We start from the raw sequence: 25133 nt of genomic DNA on the forward strand, positions 1-25133 counted from the left end.
TTTGTATTACTCAAGGAGTGAATGGAGGCAAAGAGGCAAAGACTGTGTCAAACCAGAGCGCAAGCCAGGTGACGCTAAACAGATGGAGAGACAGACACACTGACAGACGGGCAGACAGACGCAGTGAGAGAGAAAGATTAATCCCAACCAATTAAAAACGGGACTGTCACAGCAGGCCCGGTGGCAGCCAGTAACTGTGGCTACCAGCTCTGCCCAGCTATTGTTGATCCCCAGTTCTACTTACTAGTACACTTAACAGCGGAGTATCAAAGAGTTTAAATCATTGTGAGGAGTGTGTGAATCCTCTGGCTTTAAACAAAACAGCTTTTGAGAGAAATAGGACTAAGAAGCTTTGGTCTGCACATGTACTGCATGTGTTCACTCAGATGCTTCAGGAGAACCCCTCCCGTCTCAAGATGAGCTTGAGTCAGCATTTCTAGATAAATTCAGCCAAGTTCCCTTTCGCGTTGTCGAAGTAGGACAAGATTCGACTCTTGCGCAATAACCTAAAAAACATGTGCTGACATATTTTCCCCTCTTGCAGCAAAAATAGTTTGAGATCACATAATGAAAACATTGAAACAATAAGGTGTTTTTTTTGGGGGGGGGGGGGGGGTTATCATATAATCAAGCCAAACCTCCTGGTGTCATCATCCTGGTTACGCCCTCTCTGACTACGGACCCACTGCTCCAGTTGCTGCATGGAGCTGGTCCTGTTCAGGGTGCGGTCTGGCTCATGAGGGGGACTTTGCTGAGGAGGGACTGCGCTCCCATCAGGTGGACAATGCTCTCTGGATCCATTGACCTGGGGGCCGCGGTGTGAGCCGTCCGTTTCCGTGGGAGTCTGCGGCGAGGCGATGTTAGCCTTGACGGCTGCCGCCTGGGCCGGCTGCAGTTTGATGCTGTTGATCTTGGTGAGCGGGCGCTCGCGCTCCGCCCCCTCCTTCTGGAAGCCGTAGCGCTCGGCGTCTCGCTGCTTTCTCTCTTCGTCCGCCGCAGTGCGCTCGCGGTCGACCTCGCGGTTCAGTTGATTGTTCTGGATTTCGGGCTGTGTGAGGGGAGGCCTGTGGTTGGCCACGTGATTGATCTCCTGCGGTCCACACTGCTCCACTTTTAGCCTGTCCAACCTGATAAAGACAAAGAGGAGGCCTTATAACGAGAAACATCTAGGACCCGGGGTTAGCTCAAGGCAGTCAAGACACATAACATCACCTGCGCAGAGATGGAAAGAGGATTACTACATTAGATTCAATGGGAAGCTGGGATATTCACCAGTAAAAGCTGATTGAGACATTGTATGGATAAAACAAACAATAGACCTAATGCATTGCCTCTGTGAACCCTGCTAATGGGGTCAGCTCTGAAACGTGTGGAGGTGCACAATGTTTCTTCCAGCTGCCGGAGGAGGCCAGGCGTGTGAAAGGAAATCAGATATCTCCAATAAAACGTTTGCCTCTTCTGGGGCACGTCACGAAGGTGCTGCTCAGACTCCGGTGCTCCATTTGCAGCTCCTCTTGCCTCCTCTCTAGAAGGCCTATATACAGCTCTGTGCTCCTTAGGGAGGTCTGCGGAGGTAATCGACACCACTACTCCTTGGCCTTAGACTGACTCAAGGTCACGGCTTCAAAGTTTGGCAAATTCCCTTTAGCAGCACGGCTCACTGGGTTAGCAATAGGAGGGGAGTAGGAAAGGCTTTCCTTCAGACTTTCCACACTTTTAAATAGCAGCACTAGTCACGTAATGTCTTCCCCAGCCATCTGTGGCTCCACCGCACCAGTAGAGCACACATTTGGTCCAAAGAAAGGTCCGTGTGCATTTACTCATACTTTAGAAGAGATTTTGAGGAGATTGTAGAAACACTTAAAGGCAAAGCTCTTTAACAGATAAGGATTTGGGCTGCCATGTCTTGTTCTTTTAGACCACAATATATACCACAATGAAAAGATATGATAATCCTGTACATAGAATACAATACACTAGATATTTTAGAATCAGAATAGCCTTTAGTCTAGATAGGCATTGCCTTACAACAGGATCTCACTGTCCTTTTGCTATTCAGTGAATTTCAGGCACTACTGCTCTGTGTAATTACAAAGCACTTCACCACTACGCCTCTGCTCACCCATGTAAAAGGAGGGCATTAGACAGGCGGGCTGCCAAATGACAGACATTTAACACAGTTTAACAAAAAAGAAGGGAAAAAACCCCCTCCTATCCTGATGAGTCACTGATCCTCATCAGCCAGCGCAGCTGTGCACAACATCCCCAGATCAACCAGCACCATGCGTTCACAGGGACTGTATGCCCACATGGCATTCATGTACGTTACTCTGTAAAAAGAGTTAAAATAGTTAAAGACAGTCCAGAAATGTCAGAACCGGGTGGTGAACTGTTGCTTAAGAACTTAACAGGCTTAGCAGAGGGATTTAAAAGCACTTGCTTACAGCACAAATGCTAGAAAAGAAAAAGAATCTGGATTGAGAATCAAACCAAGGAACCAAGTCAATCCAAATGCCATATTTCAAATGTCTTTTTCTCCATTCAGAAGCGAAACAACCTGCTGTTAATCTACAGGCTCTCTGTAGAAAGTGACTCCAGTAGTGATCCTTTTACAAACCTTTTGACTGGCTCTGAATGCAAAAGTGCAGCATCCGTCATTACTTTCATCCACGCCTCCATCTCTTTGGCGGTGTCGGAGCAGAAATAGTACGTCCGCATGTTGGGATGCGTTGCCTGTTGTGACAGTGGACAGGAAAAGTGACACACAGAGAAAGTTACCTGAAAGAGAGAAGAGAAAAGCATCAAGTCAACTTTAACCCTTACTGGTGACTCACGTTTGCTGTTATGCAAGTTTATCACTAAATAGGAATTATGTAGAGCAGCTGAGGCCCTTTGTGAGGCGACAATCACTTGAATGCACGTCATTTGTTTCAACAAATAGGGATACAAAATGTGATTGTCAAAAAAATAATCTAACAATGAGTAACTGGTGTGTCATGCACACCACTAGATTAGGGGAGTAAATGTGCCACAATACTGTAGGACTTACCATGCAGCTCATTGTATGGCAGACGCATTGTTCCTTAGTTGCTCTGTTCCCTTGCAGTGAACAAACCAATATATTGTTAAAGCCAGACACAGAGAGAGAAAAACAGAATGTTTAGTGAACAACCTCAATATCCTGTTTACCGATGTCTGAAAAACAGTCAGCGCTCCAATTACATGAGCATTATCTTGGGAAATAAGGAACCTTTAATGACATGGCTGCTAAAGAGACAGGACAAGTTTGAAATGAAAAATATGTAGTCAGAAAGTCAGCCCATTCCTGAGCAAATCACTGTAAACTGAAGAGGTCGTGGGCTGCTCTCGTGTTTCTCTCTTTACCTCAACTCTCCCCCTCTCTCTCTCTCTCTCTCCCTCTCTCCCTCTCTCTGAGTTGAAGTTGGAAAAGGAGTGGGCTGTGTGGTTGGAGAGACCTTGAGCAGACTCCTGGGCGTCTGTGTTTGGCTGTACTTGGCAGGATAACTTTGTTGTCTCTTCGGGTTTATGAAGGACCCACAGTCAAATAGTGTACACACCACTGAGATCCCATTAAATATGCCTGTTGCCCTGCAACTTGGAGTTTGCTTTCTTGCATCGAGCAGAGTGTCAGCTGAAGTTTTGAAAAATGATTTGCATTACTTCACTCTCAGTCAATTGGAAAGTATTTCTGAAAAGTTACTACAAGGAACTTTAATTTTGTGTCAACAAAGCAGAACCGGGTCTGACGGTCTGAACCACTCAGTCCTGGTTCTGGTTCTTCAGTCCACAGCAGCCGGTCGCTGCTGGAGGCCCGGCTAGAGTCCAAGCTGAAGGAGTTTCTGGTGAACCTGCATAATTTCATCGAAATCCGACCCGGTGGCACCGCTGACAAGCATTAAGAATAACTCCATAGAAATAGCCAATCTCCTGGCTGATGGTCTCTTTTACTCATGTAGGTCACACAGAGGCATCAGTATTCATTTGAGACCGTTTCAAAACCAGTTAAAAGTTCCACAGAGTAACTTTAAGAAAATACAAAACATGTTTGAAGCAGAGGTAACATATATATGGTGAAGAAGACATTGTTTTCTAACTTTCAAACCTTTTGTGAGGTTTGTACGTTCATCATCTAATTGTATTAGAGCTTTATACTCATGATGTACTTTTGCTCTTAATGTCCATATGCATAAAATGTGCAGTCTTACAAAGTTTGAGAGGACTGAAAACATGCACTGACCTTGAAGACATATTTTCTGTTAATGTGGTCGTCCACAGACAGCATGGACACACGGAAGCTCGGCAGGAGGATGCTGCCAAGTATCCCCTCCTCCTTTTCATCTGCAGAGAAAAAAACACAATGCATCAGTCAACTTCCATTTCTCCATATTTCACCAAACTCTTATGTGGAACACTCATTTTTGTAAACATAAAAAAAAAGGACCAGAAGACAAACCAAGTGGAAAGCGAGATGAAATCTAAAAAGAGGCGTGTGTTGGTCAGATGAGCAGTGTCCAATCAGTGGAAAAGATGAGCATTGATTCAATGTCCTATGCAGCTAGGCCGCTCTAATCCTCATTAAGTTAGCAGACAGGGCTCCACATTAACAATAGAGCGCTCTCCACGGGGGGGATTAGATTGAGTCCCGGGTTTTAAGCAGAGAATTGCTTAACCTCCTAATTTGTTCTAAGCAATCTGCATTGCAAACCCAAAACAGTGCAGGAAAAACAAAATATATCAGCGAAGTGACAGCTGCAGTCCCAAACGTGCATTTGCTTTGTCTGATTGGTATGTGTGTGTGTGTGTGTGTGTGTGTGTGTGTGTGTGTGTGTGTGTTGACTGGGGATAATGTGTTAAAGTCTCCTGACACAAACTGGTTGTAACTGGGATGAACGGTGAGTAATATTTTGGGGGATAGGTGGTATCTGAACTCTGGTCAACCTCTGCTAGTTACAGTTACAGGAAGTTTGCGCTGCGGGGCATTGGAGCCCATTGCTGAAGCCTGAAGGATCGATCAGTTCGCCAGCATTACCTGCAGCCCACTAGCCCCACGTGTATTTATTGCACGGTGGGGATCCTAAGCTCACAATAACAGTCCGATATCTACAGCAGATAGCGGGTGAGCTTAGTTGAGGGGCGGCGCAGTTCACGACCTCTCTGCCTACTCTCTGCTGATGGGTGGATTTCTCAACATGTCCGTCTGGATAAAGCCTTTGGGTCGGCTGCTGCTGTCTGTGGCTTTTATCAGCCAGTGGGCGGAAAGAAGGCGACAGCACTGGCAGACACCAGAAACAACACAGACTAGATGTCATCCTGATCAGCACAAACGATGACTGTATCCGCATCAAGTGAGCAAGGGGCATTGGGATATGAGGACTTCTATTCTCCCTGTAGCAGCAGCCTAACAGTAGACTTGGACTGCAATGACTTTACATTGATCCACAGGATTCGCTTCTTTTCTTTTCTGTAGGAAAGCTCTCTAATGTTCCCCTGGACACAGCTGTGTCAATATTGGACGTGAACATTAGTGCTGCATGAGTGACGCCAGGATGCTCAGTCAATAGCATCTTATAAAAAAAGATCACATCTACAACTTGCAAATGTTAAAGAGGAGGGTTTGTAAGGACAGACACATTTTAGGAACTAAATGGCATTGGTGTAAACTGGACTGGGATTCCCTCAATAAGCCTTTCATGAAATGGAAATTCATTCAAGTTTCTGCTTCAGTATAAAAAGACATGTTAGTTAATATGTTGTCTTCACTCAATTACAGAACTATGTAAAGACCACACATATTCAGAAGGATGATCACAGTGATAGTATAACAGTGGTCCCGCCACTGTGGAATCTTTAAATGTTAGCAAGATAAATGTAGTTTAATGTGACCGAAGCCACGAACCACGCTAGTTTGCAACCACTGTATCGAAACAGCATCATCTCTGGAACCTTCTTTCATGACTTAACCTTAGCGTGAAATCCCATTTCCTGCTATGCTTTCTCTATCAACAGTATGGCCGCATCCGAGCTGTATTTAAAGCCCTGGCTTTGCTTGGGGGGGATATAATGATCACTCAAACGGCTAATCAGATGACAGGAGAGGCATTTCAATGAATACGTCTCCTTGGGTGGTCCTGTCAGGCTGCTTACCACGGGGCCCTCGGATCCAGATATTATTAACATTTATTATGGCACCGAAGGTCACATCAGCCCTGAGAACTACTAATGGAAGAACAGTGTTGTTGTAATGAGTATGAATGAAGACGGGACTCACCTCTGTAGTAGAAGAGGCACAGATCAGACAGCACGAACCACCTCTTCTTCCACAGCTTCATCCCCGTGCTGTCCTGAAAACACACCAGAGCAACAGGGAACAGTTACTGACTGTGGAACAGTACTTCCTGTGATCCACTGGCTAACCGCCTTGGATTTAATTAGTTAAACTGTTTTACATGTGATTAACTGCCGGCCTGCTTATAGTTATATAGTTACAGATGAATAGTACATTCAGAAAGACTGAAGCCTCATTTGTTTGAATTATGCGTTATAATCCGACGTCTCCAACTCATTAATAGGTCATCTACAAACCAGATATCACTTCCTGTTTGGTCTTTCTGCACACCGGGGTCTAAAAGGCCTCCTTGGACTCCTTTTTGTATCTTGTACGAACATACATTCATTAATGGAGAAAGTGTGGAAACAACATTTCTGCCACTCAGAAGTTCGATATTGGCCCGAGATGGAGTAACGGGTACTTTATTTGATTTCTGTCATGAAATAAACATAATAGAGAAGAATACTCCACCGTGTGTATAGAAATGCAACCAAATAAACAGCGTTCCCTTTTACAGAAGAAGTATGTTGTTCAATAGGCCACAGAAATAAATCTCCTCTGCTTAAATTGTTCTTTGGTATTGCAATGCTGTGATCAAAGGGGTTTCCAGGCTGCGGCTTGAAAAGGATGAAGGGTGAGGAAGAGGGTATTAACTCCCCCGTTCGCTTTATTGGAAAACTTGAGCAGAGTCCTTAATCGTGGATTCCACCCGGAGACAAAAGCAGGGGGAGGGCCCTCCACGACTCTGTCATTATGGTCAAACGGCATGTGGGCTGCAGTTTACTTTAAATGGAAATTCACTTCCACGAACCAGCATGTTTAACACATTAGTATCAAAAAGTTGCAATACCAGATGCTGCTCAGCGCGTCCATGAATGATGGAGGCACATCAGAAATGCAACGGAGAGATTCAAACCTCCTGCGTCCATTAATTCATCACCTTCCCCTCTGTTCAATCAAGGTCCTAACCACTCATTTTACGACGTGTTCATGAATACACTTTGTCAGAAGTTCTGTCGGATCGTGCTCCGTTCAGGCGGGAAAAATAAAAACGAGGCTTTCACCATCACATCAATCACTGTGGCATTTTGTTCTCCCAGTGGATCAGCTGAAGGGCTGCAGCTTTTCCTCAGCCAAGGGCTTCAATAGCTCCCAGGTCTCAATGAGGCGGGGAAATAAAAGTGCAAATCCAGCCTTTATTCAGGGTAGCAGATTTGTGAGTCTTCTGCTTGATCTACGTCACCCTGATTGAGGTCCCCAAAGAAACAGCAGCTGGCAGCTGTACCAAAGGAAGCCATCGTGTGTTCACAAAACTGCGCCGGGAGGCTGCAATCAAAAGTAAATGAGTCTTCCACTTAGGAAGCATGAGAGATTCCTGTCTGGCAAAGAGCTGCCTCAAGCACCCCCTCTTCACCCTCCTGTGAGTAACCAGGGAGCTGTGATGAGGGATTGGTATTTAAACAGCGCCCGCGCTGGACGACTGGCTGAGCAGAGACACTGGACAAAGAACTGCTCGGACCCTGGAAGACATCGAAAAGCCTCCTTTGTGCTTAAGACTGTTGCTGCAACTCTTACACGGAGAACTTACCATTGTTCTGTGTGTAAAGGAGGAACGTCGTATAAACACAGAGTTTGCATTCACAAGATGTTCTAAGCTTAATTCATGGACTTTCCCCAAATAATATACAAAACATATTTCTAAATATCACATTACAAATGAACCAGAACAAATATGCATATGACATAGAGTGGACCCAAGGAAGGCACGACTTTTATATTATTTTTGAATTATAATTAGTTATTTTGTCTTTTGCTGTGTCATCAATAGGTTGCCGTATTATTGTGACTTTATGTTTGATTATTATTTTATGTAAAAGACACACCGCTGGGCATGATGCCAAGTTACCGGTTCTGCTTCTCAGCAAATTATATGATTTATTGTTATGTTTTCCTTGAAGTCCGACAAAATCGCTCACCTGTTTATAAAGCCAGTTTCTCTTGATCACGGGGGCACTGGGATTCCTCCGGATGGAGTTGGATCTCTTCCCAAAGTTGTGGATTTTTTTGGAAGGTCTTGATGGCTAGAAACACAGTATGAATGAGTAAATGGCAAAGTGAACTTTTAAACTTCGAGACTGGTTTTCCATTATTTCCCTAACTTAACTCTGTTACTCACTCTTTCTGCTGGGCTACTGGGGTTTGCGGCGTAGTCCGAGCCGCCCGTGTAGTTGGAGGCCTCGCTCATGGTGCTTAGTGGCCGATCCTGCTTCTCATTCGCCGGCACTTTGGAGGCAGATCTAAAAGCAAAAGGCATGCCAAGAGGATATAGGCAAATCATCAGGAAAAGAATGGTTACACAAGAAATATAGCCAATTTATGTCTACTGACCTTGATAAAAAAAAGAGAGAATAGGAAGAAGCAGACTTTATCGTCTGTTCCCCCATCTCTCTGAAGTTCAAATTGTTATAATGAGATCTCAACATGGGCCTATGAATCATGCCAATTACTCCCACCATGTCAGTGCAGATACATTCCCGGTTGTCTTACAGCTTTAAAATGGACTGCAAAGTCCGCCTGACCGATCGAAATGCAGCAGTTGCTGCAGTGAATCAGGTCAGAATGCCTCTGGAAGACAAATCTATTTGAAAGCAAAACTTGAAAGCATACCGAGTTCAACACGTTTGCTATGGGTTAGAACACCTTGTGAAGCAAGTTGTCTCTGGCCCATGGAGACACAGTACATCACTGAGGAAAGGGAACAGCGCTGTGGTCTAGAGGGAACAAGGCAGCGCAACCACAGTAGAGCAGAAATACTGCAAAATCCCTCAGATATATTGGTTTTAGGTCCCTGAATAAGGACAGAAACAGCCAACCCTGCACAGCAAACCCCCCCGTCTAACCTGCCCATTCAAAACCTTCACATTACATTGCACCATTCAGCATAAATGATGAGTCATCTACATGTACTTTACATCCATCAGTACCAACTAGATCAATCTGTCAATATATCCATCCGTTAGAAACACACACAAGACTCCAAAAAAAAGGAAATTAGAGTCAATTTAGAAATGCTTTAACAATTCAGACTCCATGTTGTTATTCTCAAGGTGCACAAACATGAGGAAACACACACAGGACGTGCATTCCCGTGCAGCACAGTGGCAGGTCTGATACTACCAAAGACACAACAATGATGATCACAGACTAACTGCGTCTTATCGGTATTTAAAAGAAAAGTTAGATGGTTTGTTTGTTCCGAGGTGAGGCTGCAAGAAGCACCGATTTAACCATTATGTACACGAGAATTTCAGAAACAAGATAATCGTTCTTATTGTTACAGTTGTTAGCCGTTGCCAAAGCTACCAAATACATAAGGGGGTTCTGTATGGAGGGGAATCATCAAGGAAGTCATTGGCTGGACAAGTGGGTGACTGAAGCACTCTCAAGCTGAAGTGGATACAATTTTCAACTCACAGCTCTGAAATAGCCGCCGAGATTCGCCGTCTTCTCCCTCTAACGACCTCGCTCTAGAAGATGAGCTCGGAGAATTTGCAGCACTTCCAGTGACGGGCGAAGTCCCGAGTGAACTATAATCAATGGCGTGTCGACCAGCCATCAAAAACACGCCGGTTGGGAGGGGCGGAGAAAACGGACCGACTCTGGTGTAGGAGAGGTGTCGCTCTATTTGATTCTCTATTAGGCCAGCAGACCATTTACCGTCTGAGTGTTTGTGTGTGTGTGTGTTGGGGTTTTGCTGATAATTAGTTTGGGCCCGATAATCAATCTGTATGCAGCCAAATTGAAAAGTTGTGTGTGTGAGTGTGTGTGTGCGTGCGTGTGCGTGTGTGTGGATGCTTTAGTGTAAGATCTGGCCTGAGATGGAGAACGATAGAAGAAATGGTGCTGCATTACGGTCCTCATGCACGGCGTGAAAACATCTTACGGCATGACGGCACATATTGTATTTGGGTATTCAAAAGTAAGCTGAAAAAAAAATCAATAATGTTTTTTTACTGTGAGCACAATAAGTGTTAGGACGAAAAGCAACAATCACAAAAAAGGTTCTATGTTTAAATAGGAAATCATAACATTAAAAAACTAAAAGTTGTTTGATCAAAACCCAAATATGTTCAGTTTACTACGACACACAACACAACTAGAAGAAGCAAATTAAACTGAGCAGCAGCAGCAGCGAGGTCCTTTCTGGTGTTTGAGCATGAAAAACTTGAATGACTTAAAGTTAACACATTATCTAAATAGTTGCTGGTTAATTGATCAATCGACTGATCGCTTCAGCACTAGTTTACCTTTGTACAGTGTAGGCTTGTTCAATCACAATCACCAAACTACACAACATAGTTGTAACTACTATGAATAAAGCCGAGATGATGCGTGTTCAGAGGAAAACTCTTCGGCTCGTTTAACTCTTCGAGGTATTCCCCGTCTGGGCCTCTCCAGCATTCACTTCTCAACCACTCGCAGGGAAAACAAAGCACACCCGCAAACGAAGACCACCGAATGCTTCACATCTATATTTTCAACTTAGCTCTGCTAAAATGTTCTCATGAACCTCCACAACATGCAGTTTTGAGTGTCTGTCTGGCTTAAAATGACTACTTTCCTGTTTAGGTTGGTGCTCGTCTCCAGACAGCAGCAGCCCACAGTGGATACGACTGTGATGTACCAACACAGGAACAGCTGTGGCGAAACGACTTTGTGTTTACCACAGCAAAGTCAACACAACCTCATATTGAAGCCTGAAAATCATTACTATGTCTATCTCCAAAGGGAGTTTACTTCGGTTCGTTTATGTGCAGATACAGCGTAGGTGAAACCGAAACACTACGGAGAGGCTGCGTGTCCATCAGAGGGCCAACACACAACCCCACACATTAAGACTAACCCTCCACGTATCAGTGTGTCACACCACTGCCGGGTCCGCCATGGATTTAGTGTGCCCGTGTGTGCAAAAAGAGTGAGGAGGGATTACACTGCCACTGAAGCTTGGCGCTCTAAGCACACTGGGGGGGGGGGGGGGGGGGGGGGGGGACTGTGAACTGAGCGGCTGAGGGTGCATTTTAAAATGACCACACAGCATTTCTAAAGAAATAAGGGCGCTTTCAAACACTTTTGTTTGGCGGTGAACCTGACCTCTATCTTTTTTAGCAAACAAAAGAGTAGGAGACAAGGCCGGCGCACGCAGATCAAGCCATCAGTGTACATCTGTCACAGGTTCAGAGAGGCAGCGTAGCGCAGAGCTGGGCGCTAAACCAAAAATGTACCGACACAAACATCATTTACCCACCCCAATGGGACTCATCCGCCATGTTTTTTTTAGTTGCTCATTAAGGTTAAGCTGAACACAACGAATGGTTCGGTCAGTTAAGTGCACCTCACAGGACTTTGGAATGCAAATGCATAACAGGTAATCAGGCAAAACACCATCGAAACACCCACAGTCTGTTGTTAGTGGACAACAACAAGGGTCATCAACAGAAACACGTGTGTGGAGAACACACAGCGTCCATTTGGCACCCAAGGGTGTATTACCTGCCAAATGATAGGTGACACAATTTTCCACAATTCACACTACAAAACAGAGGAAAGACACATGTTGATGAGAAAGAGAGTAGTCATGTTTTGACCAATGGGGGGGTTTGAAGATCTACTGGATCTATTAATGTGACCATATCCAAGACGAGAGGGATTAGCTGACCTAACATGTCTTTTCTCTGGTCAAAAAAATCTGTTATCATAGTATTTATACAATGTTGAATTGCATTAGATATATATATCCTAATAATGGTACATTTGTGCGGGTATCAATAATGAATTACTTGTAAATTAAACACGATATAGTGCTAGATTCTTCACATTAATTTAAAAAAAATCAAACATTGCCATAATGCAGTCTTGCTCCCTGATTTTCCACATCCGCTCTGATGGTCTAATACATGCAGAGATATTAAAAGGGAAAGCCTCCACAGTAATATCTGCACGGCTAAACCGTTGACACATTTTACAGCATTTCATATTGTCGTACGGTCCAACCTTAATTGCAATGAACACTGCGCTCTGGAAATAAGTTGATTGCTGCAGACGTGGTCAGATCATGTTTTGGTAAACCCGTGTTACATGTGAGTGATACAAATATCTCCTGTCAGCCTGCACATGGTCATGTGGACCATTAAGAATAGACCCACGCATGTACAGCAATGACAGCAGAATGCTGAGGCATCCACTGAGGTGGGAGGAGCCACTTCTCAAAGACAGACCATGACTTGAGCAGTAAGTCACAACATACCTGAGAGCGTCAGTATGAGTGACAGATGTGTATAGTAGAGCTTTTTTATAACCAGAAAGCAATGTTAAAGCAGATTATGAGAGGCTAATGAACGGGTAATAGCTTTAATTGGTCCCTCAATAACACAGCGGTGTGTTCTGTGCCATCCATGTATCTGTTGGTTGGGTACAAACTCACTGACGGAACCTTAAAAGTCTAAAATAATCTTGACAAGGGCAACAATAAAGATCCGAGAATCACTGACTCATCTGTTTTGGTTGCATTCAGGGACAAAAGGGAGTTTTGATTATCTGCACCAAAACATTTGAAGTTTTTACTGAGCAGACGATTGAGCGTGATCAGCTGTAACTATCCTGAACCCCGTATGGTTCAGATAATCTCTTTTAAGATCATATGTTTCCTCTTCACTGGAGGCTGCCCCACACGCTCACAATTACAATTCATCATGGATGCACAGATTCACACACAGTGGCAGACCTTCTTCTGCGTAGACTCGAGTTTCTGTTCTCTAAATGTTATACTTATACATTTAAACCAAATTTGGTGTTTTGGATTTACTTAAAGTTCAGAGCAGATTAGACAGTGATTTCCAGCCTGGCCTCTTTATCCCTGTGGCAGCTTAAATCCGTCTTTGCCTGTTATTACTTGTCCGGGGTGAAGATTTCCCCCTTAAAGCACAGCCAACTGTTGGCTGAAATGCACTGTAATAAACATAAAAACAATGAGTAGTAGTAGTACCGGGTCTTCCAAAAGTTCACCTCTAGAACGTCCGATATTCATTTTGCAGATTATCTTACAACGACGAAACACTAATTGCTGAATTAGATATCATCTCGCCACGGCGTGAAAAGCAGCAGAGCTGTGAGAGTAACACAGTGAGGGGAGGAATGTGTCAAGACAGTTCTGGTCTTCAGAACCATTTTCCAATTACTCCATCCTCGCGCATAAGAATTTGGTGAGACGAGAAAACTCAATATATCATATTCTAGTAAAACCATGATAATAATTCAGAAGCCACGCATTGAAAAAGCTCAAACTGGTGTCCTTAATGAGACTTCAGGGAATTCTGACTCCACTAGTTATTGGATTTTGGCCATTATTCCACACGAGGGAGTGACATTCCATGTCTTGAAGCAGAAAATATATTAATCAGCGTTCATTGCTCAACAGAATAAGTGACACCAGTTGGGACGACATCACTTCTGCGCAAACAATATCACATTGTGGAGGATCTGCTGTGACGGGGGGGTTTATGGGGGAAGTGAGAAGCTGAGTGGAGCTGATTCATGTCGTGCAATATTACGCTAAGATGGCTAGTGTGGTAGATGAAAGTTGAGGCTGTGATGCAAACGGTCCAGAACATTTATATTTAGAACAGGGACACCGATGTAAATTTTAGTGATCCTGCAAAGGAGGCAAAAGTTATAGATCGCCATCTGGACACCTCACCATAAGTCACCCATGGGTGGAGTTAAAGGTGGATGAAACTGGAAATGAGAGTACTGACAATCCCTGAGATGGAAAGAAATTGAGTAAGTGTAGTCTGACATATTCAGAGAGTAATTATCCTGGAAGTGAAAGTACGAGATGACTGGCCTCTGATCCACTCATGTGGGCAGACATGTGATTGTTGTTGTGCTGAAAGCAGATGATCACATGAACGTAACATCGTATATTTTTACTTATGACAACTGAGAGGGCCATGAACGAGGGACCAACCGTGAGTCATCTCATTCCTACTAGCTGACGCATCCCCGGTACAAAGGCTTTGTTATCGTCGTCCCTTAGCATCAATGGAGAAAACAGCAGCTCAACTGTGCAATAAATACAACTTATTTAACAGGACATGCATAAGAAGTCTTTCAAGTGGCATTTACATTCCGACGGTTAGTTCTTATTTCTAAGGAATTCTTTTCATGAACATGAAGAAGCACTGAATAGAAGAGGGTTGCTCAGGCTTGTGCAATGTTGCCTACACATTCGGCATTGCAACAGCCCACTGTAGTGCTCGGACATGCTAAGTGGCATTCTTAAAGCAAAAAACAAGAGACTTACTGTTCGTTGACGACAAAGATGCAATTGTCTTGTGAGGGTAAGCTTGAGACAGGATGCTTGCAGGTCACCTTCCGCTCATTGTGACTATTGACAGTAGGGAGGGGAGAAAAGAGAAAAAAAAGAGTCATCAATATTAGAAAACACAACATACACAACAGTAAAAATAAGACCATAAATCAGACTTGATCCATCTTTGAAAATGGTGAATATGCTGCTAATTGCCCTGATAACCCAAAGATGTTGTCACAGAACTCCAGCTGTAAAGGCTTGAGAGAACTCTTCACCTCCAAAATATGAGTTTGTATTGGCAGGAATGTTTAGTGGGGACGGAACAGACACACAATATGGAATAAATTAGCATGCTGTGCCAAGAACTGGTCCAATCTGCAAAACTAGTCCAACCAGACATATATTGGGTCACTGTGAAAATAGGACAAGCACTCAAGGCACAGCAAACAACAGCTTAAGTGCCCCCATCACAAGACAAAGCATGAGAGCACAAACAAAAGCAGAACGATGTTACACAGTGGACCAAGAAGAGAAAAGAGCTATATGGACGTAGAGTAGTGTGTACCGAACATCAAAATCATTAAAAACATCAAAATCCACAGGCTCCAGCAGGCTGTTGTGCCATCCTAGATGCTACCCACCCATCCTGTAGGCCAATTACAGCGGCCCACAGTCACTTCCACCCCGACATGAGCAGAGCACCAGCACACAGACCACACAGCAGAGCCCGGTCAGTGTTGTGTGTGTGTGTGTGTGTGCGTCTGCACTGATAAACGTATTCAAGATCCAGATCCTGTTAATCAGCTTCCTATCGAAAAATCAATGGTTATTTGATTATACTGTCAGTGAGTTACAGTGATGGGAGTAGAAGCAGTAGAGAGCATCAACATATCAGTCGGATACATCGACAGCAGTCATCATTAAACAAGACATCAGAGAATATGAGCTGCATGAGCTCTTTGAAGCTGCTACTGGCTCCACTGGGCAGTAAACTGTACAATGAAACTCCGACAGGCTGAACTATACACAGTGGAGAGTCCAGCTACAGCCCAAAAATAACAGTTTTTAAACACGGGGTACTCATGTCCTGAAAAGAGCAAATACCAAGCATGAAATAGGGGGTTTAGTTTCAGTTGAGCCTGGAGAGCTCTGGTCTATAATTACTGGAGGCGCTGTTGGCAGCAGAGCCCTCGGTGCGGTCTTGGGGCAGACCAGCGGCACCATTTTTCTTTGGTTTCCCTTCACGCATGTCTGTACTGTTCGGCACATAGGTCGGCTACAGATTCAAAAAAAGAAAGAAAGGATTGGTGTCTCTGTACTGGGAGGATTGATTTGGATTGATTGATTTTTTGTTTTGTTTTAGATATTTAATAATCAATCAACCATCCAACGCTTGAGAATATTTGAGCTTTGATACTCTAAATGCACCGCCAGTTTGCTTTCATGTGGTGCATTATTCGTGGCTAAAAGGAAAGGAGGTTTAAATATAAGGGTGCGTTTAGCCAACCTACCAATTGACGATGCACGCCGTTTTATTACAGGAATAAATATCCTCCTAGGATATATAAAAGAAATGTATTAATCACAGGAAACCGCTCCTCTGTATCCACTTTGGTAGGTGTGTCGTCTCTTATCGAGTGACTGCAAAGTATCAAGTAACCCCATTGGCTCACACTGGCTTCACTGCAGTAAGGTGTTGTGATGTATTACCTTGTTCCCTGACGTGGAATGGCATGTAACCAGATAACTAAGCAACATTAGTATCTACACATACCATTATGCATACTTTTAATGTTGCTAAAACACGCTTACATTCTTAATTAAGCTCTATGGCCCAACGGCTGCAAACGACAATACAGGGAGTATTTGCTCTCAGCATACGACATGAGATCGGACAAGAAAATTGTAAATAAAAAAAACAAGTCAAACATCTACTGTAGCCAAAAGAGACCGAGACAGTTACTCAGACGTAGGCAGACCAAACAACGGCTACACTTACGCCATACCCATAGTCTGTACTTAAAGAGGGCTCCAATATGATGTCCATGTTTCTCTGTGTTTGCTCAAACATTAGCCATAGGAACACGGCATTGGCCCAAAAACAGCCTGATTAAAAGAACAACCCCCATTAACAACACCTGTTCATCAAGACTTTTAGACGGGACGGAGTCAAAGACGATAAAAATGTCACATCCTTAAGGTGATGAACCTGAAATGAAAAGGATGTAAATCATATTGGCTAAATAATAAAAGTGTTCAAAGCTACGGCACTAGTTAAAATATCACCTTCAAAATGAAGTTGACCACGGCTCTTTGGGTTACATCTATAAAAATAAAAAGGCCCTCCTGCTGCTAAGAACATTTTTGCAGATGTGCAGTGTTTTTAAGAGGGGGCAGTGTGACATCAAAGAGTCTGTGTACTATACGGACGGAAGCTATTTGAGAAGGTCCTAAACGGTCCCAATATGATCCATGTGGTATGGGAGGACAGTGAATTCTGCAGCCTCAGTGGAAAACATGGTGGCTGTGAAGCAACATGATGGCCGTGGTAAATAGGCAGGATGAGTAACAGCAACACACATTTTCCTATTCATCAGAGAAAATGGCCTTTCTTTGGCCCGTGACAATCAGCGGCTGTCTCGATTTGAACTCGTTTTCCCATTCGCGTTACGCAGCAGTGACATTTATTTTAGCGCGGCGACGGTGCTGAGAAAAAAGGATGAAGGCAACCCACATTGCAGATCAGATTTATTGCCGCCACATGGCATCAATATCTGATTGCAAATATGACAGGCTTATGCTGCAAAGCACTTATTGATGGGACATATGGGCCCTCTGAAAACATCCCTGTGAGATCATGAACGTTGATGCCATTGCTGCATTGAAAACCAACAGATGCTGCACAGCTAACAGCTCAGAATCTCTTTTTGGAGTAAATATGTTTTTCAAAAATACCTCTGCCAGCTAATCTTAGTTCACAACACCATTTGCAATGGTCACACATGCTCTGGAGGATGTGGTCTGTGGTCACTATACAGTCAGCATAAAGTCACGGGGCTGCACGGTAAGGGGAGCAATGTGGGAACATTTCTGCTTCAATAGAAGGCAAAAACAATGTATTCTCTTCAGATTTCTTCTTGTTTTCCAGAGGGAGATGTTGGTTTATCGGGTGGATAGGGGTGAAGGGCACAGGGAGGTTCCTTGCCTCTTGACCTCAGATGTGTATAAGTGAGGAACTAGGAGCGGCAGTGAGAAATGACCACCCTGTTGTGAGGAGGGTTGGGCCACTCTGGACTGTCCCGTCCACAATAATTAGCCGTGAGCTGCAGTAATGAAGAGCTTAAGGTCTGGGGGTCGACACTCCACGGGCTTAGCTTTTATTGTTGTGGGCGGCTCTTTGATCCGTCACTCCCCTTCTACTACAGTTTAACCACAAACAAGCGAGAGGCTCCGGAAGGGATCTTTACGTTGGAGAGAAGGGGAAAAGGCTTCAGGAATTTTGACAACACATCTTCCGGTTTTAACACCAGTTAAAAGAGTTTGTGGGGCCTCACTGGAAGCTCCCTTATGCAATTATTTTACTTGGAACTCCAAACCAAACCTGGAAGCTTCGTGTCGTACGTTGCTTCAGAAGTAAGGCGGGGAAAACATTTGGTTTAGCATTCCACCGATTCCTGTCATCTGTGAAGCCAAAAACAGCCACACAATGCTAATTTTGGACCATTTCCACTGAGAAATGATGTCTGGTGTTCATTCAATGGACTGAAGTTCCTTAAAAAACTAAACAAAAGTTGTTAGTTGAAGTTCTAAAACTCAAAACCATCTTTTCCTCAACCTCTCCATTCGTTTGAAAGTGCAATGATGGTAAGAGAAAGGTAGATAAGGAAAATATTGTGACAAGAATTGGAACAAAAGTGTAATTTGTTAAAGAGTAATTATAGTGGTAACTAACATCACTGCAGCCTGAATGTGTAGAAGCCAAATAGAATCAAAACATTACTTATGGTTTTTGTTTGTCTTTTCTCTTTAGTGTGGAGTGACTGGAAAACTGGAGGGGATTCCCTCATTCTGTGTTGTGTTTTAAAAAAAAACAAAAAAAAAAACTAGAACAAATGTATAAGTCATCATAACGAGAATTTGGATACGGAGGAATTTTTGAAAAAAGGTTTTTTAAACCAACACTGCTACTCCGGCAGTCGGATACTAAACAGGCAAATGAGACACACAACCACATCCATTCATAACCATTGGACCACGGTGTATATTGTGGATGGTGAACTCTAAAAATGGGCCAGAGATCAAGTTCTATCAAAACTAATGGTGTGCAGCGACAAGGAAGCGGACTGGTGAGCCTCTCTTAGTTGAGAGTGATTTGGGTTTTTTTTTTGTTGCTGCTGTAGAAAAAACAGTGACATCATTAACATGTTCTCTGCTTTAAAAAAAACGGCTGGCTTTCCCGCTAACTAACTCATTTAATGCGATAAATCACTTCATTCAAATGGAGGATTTTGTTTGAGGACACATTTTAGATTGATGTCATCATAAAAATATGACGGCAAACATTTGAAACGTCATTTAAAAACAATAGAAGCTTTGATTAAAAAACCAACTGCTTCCAGGCCTTACGTGACTGGGCATCCTACTGTATAGAAGTGAACAGTGCAGGTCAGAGCAATACAAGCACCCAGCCTCCTTTCCTCATGGACATGATCTAAAGACAGACCTCGGAGCAGTAGAGGCTTTAATCACAGCCTTCACAGGAGCAGAAGTGAGAGGATCACACAGTTATCTAGCAGTGCTGAGCTAGTGAAACCAAACCACACTGCATGGTACACATTTCAGCTCGGGCCCCCTGAGCCCATAGCATCCACGTTATCGCAGTGAACTCTGCATTTACACGTGAGACTCTTCGGTGGTATTTAAAACGAACTCGGTGCGTGTACCATCACCGTTTAAGATCACACACACATTTTTGGGATACTTTTTAAAATGCCAGTACGTCACAGGGAAAGTCTGCGAAGGTCATCGGTTCCCTGAAACAAATCCAGCAAATCACCAAAAACAGCCTTTCAGCGATAATGAATTCTGCTGTTAATGCTCAGAAATGTAATCCTATTACACAGGAAGGAACTCAGACACGACGTTAGTCAAGGCCAGTGGCTACTGAATAAAGCGTTCACATTACCAGGTGAGTAGTCTTAACATTAAAAAAAAAAAAGAGTTGGCTGTATTGGAACGCCTCATTGACTGGAGGTTTGAATAGCATCACAAAAGCGGAGCTGAATAAGCAGAATAGGCAGTCTGTCTGTGAGCGGGCATGTGGGGGGGGGCAGCAAGTGAAAAAAGACAAAACAGGGGCTTTGCAGACCCCAAGAAGCAACATGAGGCAATCTGTTGTCACAGAATGGCAATACCTGGACTAATGCTGTGTCCTTAACTAATGTGGGCACGTATCTTCTCGAGGCAATGTTGTGGAGAACACAGCCAGTGGCTTCAGTTGCCTGTTTAGCTTCGACTTTCACCTTAGACCTTTTTTAACTTAACCTCAGGAAACAGCTGCTCATTCTGCAAATCGGATTTTTTTCTTCTTCTCACAAACAATTCAATTAGCAGCCCCCTCAAAGCAGCTGCGGCTGTGTGACGAGGTGACACAGCTGAAACATCAACTTGAGAATGCTTCAGAGCCATGGAAGCAAAGCGGCCATCTCAAGGAAAAACAACTGATTGACAGAAGTGAAATGTTGAATCTTAGGGAAAAATTCAAGACGTTAAACTGCAATGCATTGTGGTCATAAAACCAAGCTTCAGTGTGACCTTCTCACCAGAGGCCAACATGACTCAACTGTTCCTCATTACACAAAAAGGATTGGTTCCTCAAAGCTATTTATGAGGCAGAAATTCCAAACGTTACATTAATCACGCATTTGAAGTTTCTATTGTCACTATCAGTGTCTGTAAACTCACATTGTTAACCATTCCATGTTCAATTTTAGGCTTCATTAAAGACAACAGCAGGCCGGCGTTCATTATGGCTGTCATGACAGAGAAAGTACACAGAAGAAACCCAAAGGCAGTCTGTCCACACTAGGACGATATTTGTGTTTTTATGTCCTGAAAGTTGAGACAGACGTCACTCACACTGCAATGCTATGTAGGTCCATTGTAGGACAAAGAGCAGAATCACCCAAAATAGTGCTCAGCCTCTTCTTATCAAGGTCGTCTCCTTAAAGAAATAGATGATGAACGGATGGGAAGCTGCAGGCTCATGGACGAGGATTCTCTAAAGATGTGTGAAAAGGTTTAAAACTGTACCTTCAGCTTTGTTTCACTGGACTAGTAGAGGGAAGTAACTATTGCTTTCATGGTTGTTATTCCCATCATAACTTCATACTGGAGTAAAGAGACACATTAACTGAGAAACATTTGAATTCATGCAAAACAAAGAACATGAGCCAGCGTCATGCCACTACTGAAATGTATAAACACACTGCTGCAGCCATCGAAACTAAACATCTAGCATTCTGCAATAGAGAAACTAAGCACATATTCTTGTAAAATACAAACATTTTACACGGACGGTCGGTCTGTGTATGACCACCATTACATTGGCTGAATGAGGGAGTGGACGACTCTCTGCAGTTTGACCATTTCGCTGATTTATCTCTCGGGACTCGAAGCCTGAAATCAGACGTGGCTCCGCCCTCCTCTCCCCTTGATCTCCTCTGTGAGAGCCGGGGCTGGACCTGCAGCCAATCACAAGGCTTCTATCTGCACATCTCCATTACTGCTGACCTGCTCTTTAATGTATCAGTGTCTCTCATATATATATATAATGTATTTGGATGGGGTTATCTGAATACGTTTTCTCAATCCAAGAAACTGGACTATCTTAATGTGATTTCATATCAAATTACTTTCTTAAAAAGATGTTTGTGTGTGATTGCAATTATGTGTTGGATTCGACTGAAGTGTTTGTTGAAGGCAGCGTGCGGCCCACAGGCTGAGCACCACAAATAACCTCTTTCTGGAGGAAACATTGCTGATTGTCGACGACTTAATGAAGTATCTACTGCAGGAAACATTGGACAGCCAGGACACTGAATGAGCTCATGGGGAAGGTCTCTCCCTGTGGCTTTGACAAGTGTCATCCCAATCTGTTGGCTGTACAGTTACACACTCTAAACCACACTATACTAAGTGTAAGACGTTTAGTAGATGGGGTTTTGGTTAGACTTTACAAACATCCACTTATTGCGGTCATTTAATCAGACTATACAGACAGGGTCTTGATCACGAGCCGTGGCCGAAATAATTTGATTAAAAAGGTTTTCATATTCTTACAAAACTACTGGCTTGCTTTACACATGATGTTTGTGCATGGTCTACATCTACACATGAGAGTTCAACAACACGTCCTGCTGGATCACGAGGAACAGGCTCAACTGCTCACTGTCTCCAGGAAAAGATAAAAAAAAGCAAATAGAATAAACACATGTTGCTGAGCGGACCGTGTGGATGTGATCTGGTCTACGCGAGTTATTAAAGAGAGGACATAGTCGAGGTCACTGCGGGAGAGTCGGTGGGCCAGGCTGTAATTATGGCTTAACTGACTGTGATTAACAGATCAAAGCTTTCACAGAACACACATCTGATGCAAAGTAATTGGAAACAAATGGAGATGGAAATAAACAGTCAGGACTGCTTATAGTAAAGTGATGGGGTTTCCAATAACTGCATACAGTGTATTGAAACTGGCAGCACAGGCTCTCTTTTTTTGGTGGAGAATGGAATCGCATCGAAAACTAAGTTCACTGAAATTCAGGACAAACCCAAACACAAGAGAAACTGAGAATAAAAAGTCGAAGTAGCGGTTTGCTTCCCCTGTTGACAGCTGGGGGCTCAGCTTTAAAACTGACCAGCAGAATGTGAGCTTTTAAAACTATGAAAGAGAGAAATGTAACATTTGCCATTTCCTTTTGGCATTGTATGGCCACATTGGAGTAGGAAATGGGTTGCCTGTTACACCAAATATGCACAATTTCATTTGGAATAGAAAAGCAAAAATAGTATAAAAAAATACCTGAGACTAATTAGACTCGATTCACAAAGATAATACAGCATTTATATGCTAATAGGTATAGGCAATGCTCTAACTAGACAACACAGAGGTGATCTGACATGCATCAGTGCATGCTGGTGCTGGTGCTGGTGGTGTTTGCACATGAAGCCATATGAGGAACGAAACGCTGATTGGGAGCCTGGCACGAGCTGGTTAACTGCAGCACAGGAGCTCCATCCATCTGAACGGCACAGCATCAACCAGCACCGTCAGCACACTTTTAACACCCCGAACACCTCCATCGTTATCGCGCTAAGAGCAAATCCCGCATGTTAGTGTGATGTATGTCGCACACGTCGACTGCAGGTTTACTCACAATGAAAAGCTTCCATAAATGCCGCGGTGAAGTCAGACGTGCAGAGAGGAGAACAATAAAAAGTAATGGTCGTATCCAAATGTGAACGGCTGATGTGCCGACGTGAGGAGTTTCTTGTTACTTTGAAGAAGAAGCGTGTGTGGTGAAGTCCGCTCAGTCCGCTGCTGCTGCTTGCTTGCTGCTGTGCTCACAGTGCGGGAGCCCTCGCGCTGACTGCCGCTCCGCGTGCGCCCCTATTAGAGACACAGTGAAATCCGAGAGGCGGTGATGTCACGGTCCGGATGTAAAGACGAGCAAGGTGGCCCCGCGGCGCTGTTATCATTCCCTCCCATCACAGGCACACGCACGCGCACAGACCCTGCGCTGATGGTGTCCTGGAGACATGAATAATAATAAAAAATACTACCGTACTTTCCTCTACTGTAGCCGCGCAGGATTTTTTTTCTTCTTTTACAGGCAATTTCCAAACTCCACCACACGTGGAAGAGATGCATGGAAAAGTAATTTTTTTAAATGGGAAGAACTGAAGTGACACCATATCCCGGATTTAAATGCTGTTCCATTGTTTATTTGGGACTGTATCCAGGCGGGTCAAATAATAAAGCGCATACATTAATTTAAGCTTCATTTCCTCACTTTCCTCTGTATTATTCCTGGCGTTTACCGCCTCGGGCCTACGTGTGAATGTGGGTAGCTGCAACTCCCCTCAGCTCATTCTTTGGCAAGTCCCAACAAAGGGGGCATGTTGCAAAATGAAAAGGCTCACCATGAAAGTATTTTTTGAATCCTCCTGATAAAAAGTTGTGGCCACAGTTCAAGGGATTGTAATACTGTAAACCGGCCTGGGTTTTCAGTCGTATCCATTCACATTACTGGAGGTATATGCTATCATGGTTGAAGCTTGTTAGTTTCAATGGGAAGAAGTGAGAGAAAAGAACTGAATATCAAGTAGGTTCAGCAGGGAGCCTGCAGCTATTGAAGACATGAAAGGCCGGACAATGACCTCGGCCCCAACCTAGAAGGCAAACAGCTCCTCCGCTCATCAACCTGCTGTGTGGTCAATGGGGCAGGAAGACACCCGGAGACCGTCAATAGGCTGCTTTTCTCTCCATTTTGCCTCAATTCAGTGAGACTTCAATGTCTCTTCAGAGTGCAACATAGCTCTCAAGAGGCAAAACTGAACACAAATACTACTTTATATGGGGCGTAAACAGTAAAGAGGCATTGCGGATATTAACACCATAAGTAATACGTGATCTACCTTGACCAGCTTGGCGACATAAATAATTCATTGTGCTTCCATTATAAAGCGGGGGGGGGGGGGGGGGGGGGTGCACTAAAACATTCAGTCCTTCATCTATCCGTGGTCCTCAAGGGAGGGCCTAATGCTGGAGCTTGGAGCCCAGAGATATGGCCACCACCTGGGGCCCAGAATGGACACAGAGAGAGAGAGAGAGAGAGAGAGAGAGAGAGAGAGAGAGAGAGAGAGAGAGAGAGAGAGAGAGAGAGAGAGAGAGAGAGAGAGAGAGAGAGAGAGAGAGCGCAGTGGCAATTCAGACATATTGATTTATTTAAAAGTAGTGTCCCTTTTCGTGACAGGGTGTGGAGTTCAGTGACGCTGCTGTACATTGATGTAGAGCTGCTGATTCAGTCTGTATTGAGCTTTTTGAGGCGATTCAGGCACGTTTCCTTTGGGGAGTTACCAGCGAGAGAGAGAGAGAGAGAGAGAATCTGGAGGATATACGTGAGATGATATTCATTCTGTGGTGAATAAGGAGCTTGTGCTCAAACACCCGCAAAAAGGTGTCGGAGGGGAAAGTCAAAGCAAGCTGTTTAGCCATCTGTGTGTGTGTGCTGAGTCATTCTACTGGAGAGCATGTTTCTTTTTTATTGCTTACTGAATCAATGTCTGCTGTCAACATCAAAATAACAAAAAAACAGTCTACTGTTGTCAAGAAAAAGACTTCCACTGTCGAGCCCT

The 25133-nt window shown here is 43.8% G+C and overlaps 1 protein-coding gene across 2 annotated transcripts in view; it reads right to left on the reverse strand.

The window, feature by feature from the left end:
- plekha5 (pleckstrin homology domain containing, family A member 5) overlaps positions 1-25133 on the reverse strand; it is a gene marked incomplete at its 5' end in the record, with an annotated part of 66964 nt that overhangs the window by 15991 nt on the left and 25840 nt on the right. Inside the window, 8 exons of one of the 2 annotated variants that reach the window (XM_079162911.1) lie at positions 639-1127; positions 2618-2733; positions 4259-4359; positions 6290-6362; positions 8326-8430; positions 8526-8646; positions 14709-14792; positions 23153-23345. In XM_079162911.1, coding sequence (XP_079019037.1) covers positions 639-1127; positions 2618-2733; positions 4259-4359; positions 6290-6362; positions 8326-8430; positions 8526-8594 — 953 coding nt within the window. Of the gene's footprint in view, positions 1-638; positions 1128-2617; positions 2734-4258; positions 4360-6289; positions 6363-8325; positions 8431-8525; positions 8647-14708; positions 14793-23152; positions 23346-25133 lie in introns of those variants that run through there. The other variant, XM_079162912.1, reaches the window with a different exon arrangement.

This window comes from Pholis gunnellus, assembly GCF_910591455.1.
Source record: "Pholis gunnellus genome assembly, chromosome: 7".
NCBI classification, from domain to species: domain Eukaryota; kingdom Metazoa; phylum Chordata; class Actinopteri; order Perciformes; family Pholidae; genus Pholis; species Pholis gunnellus.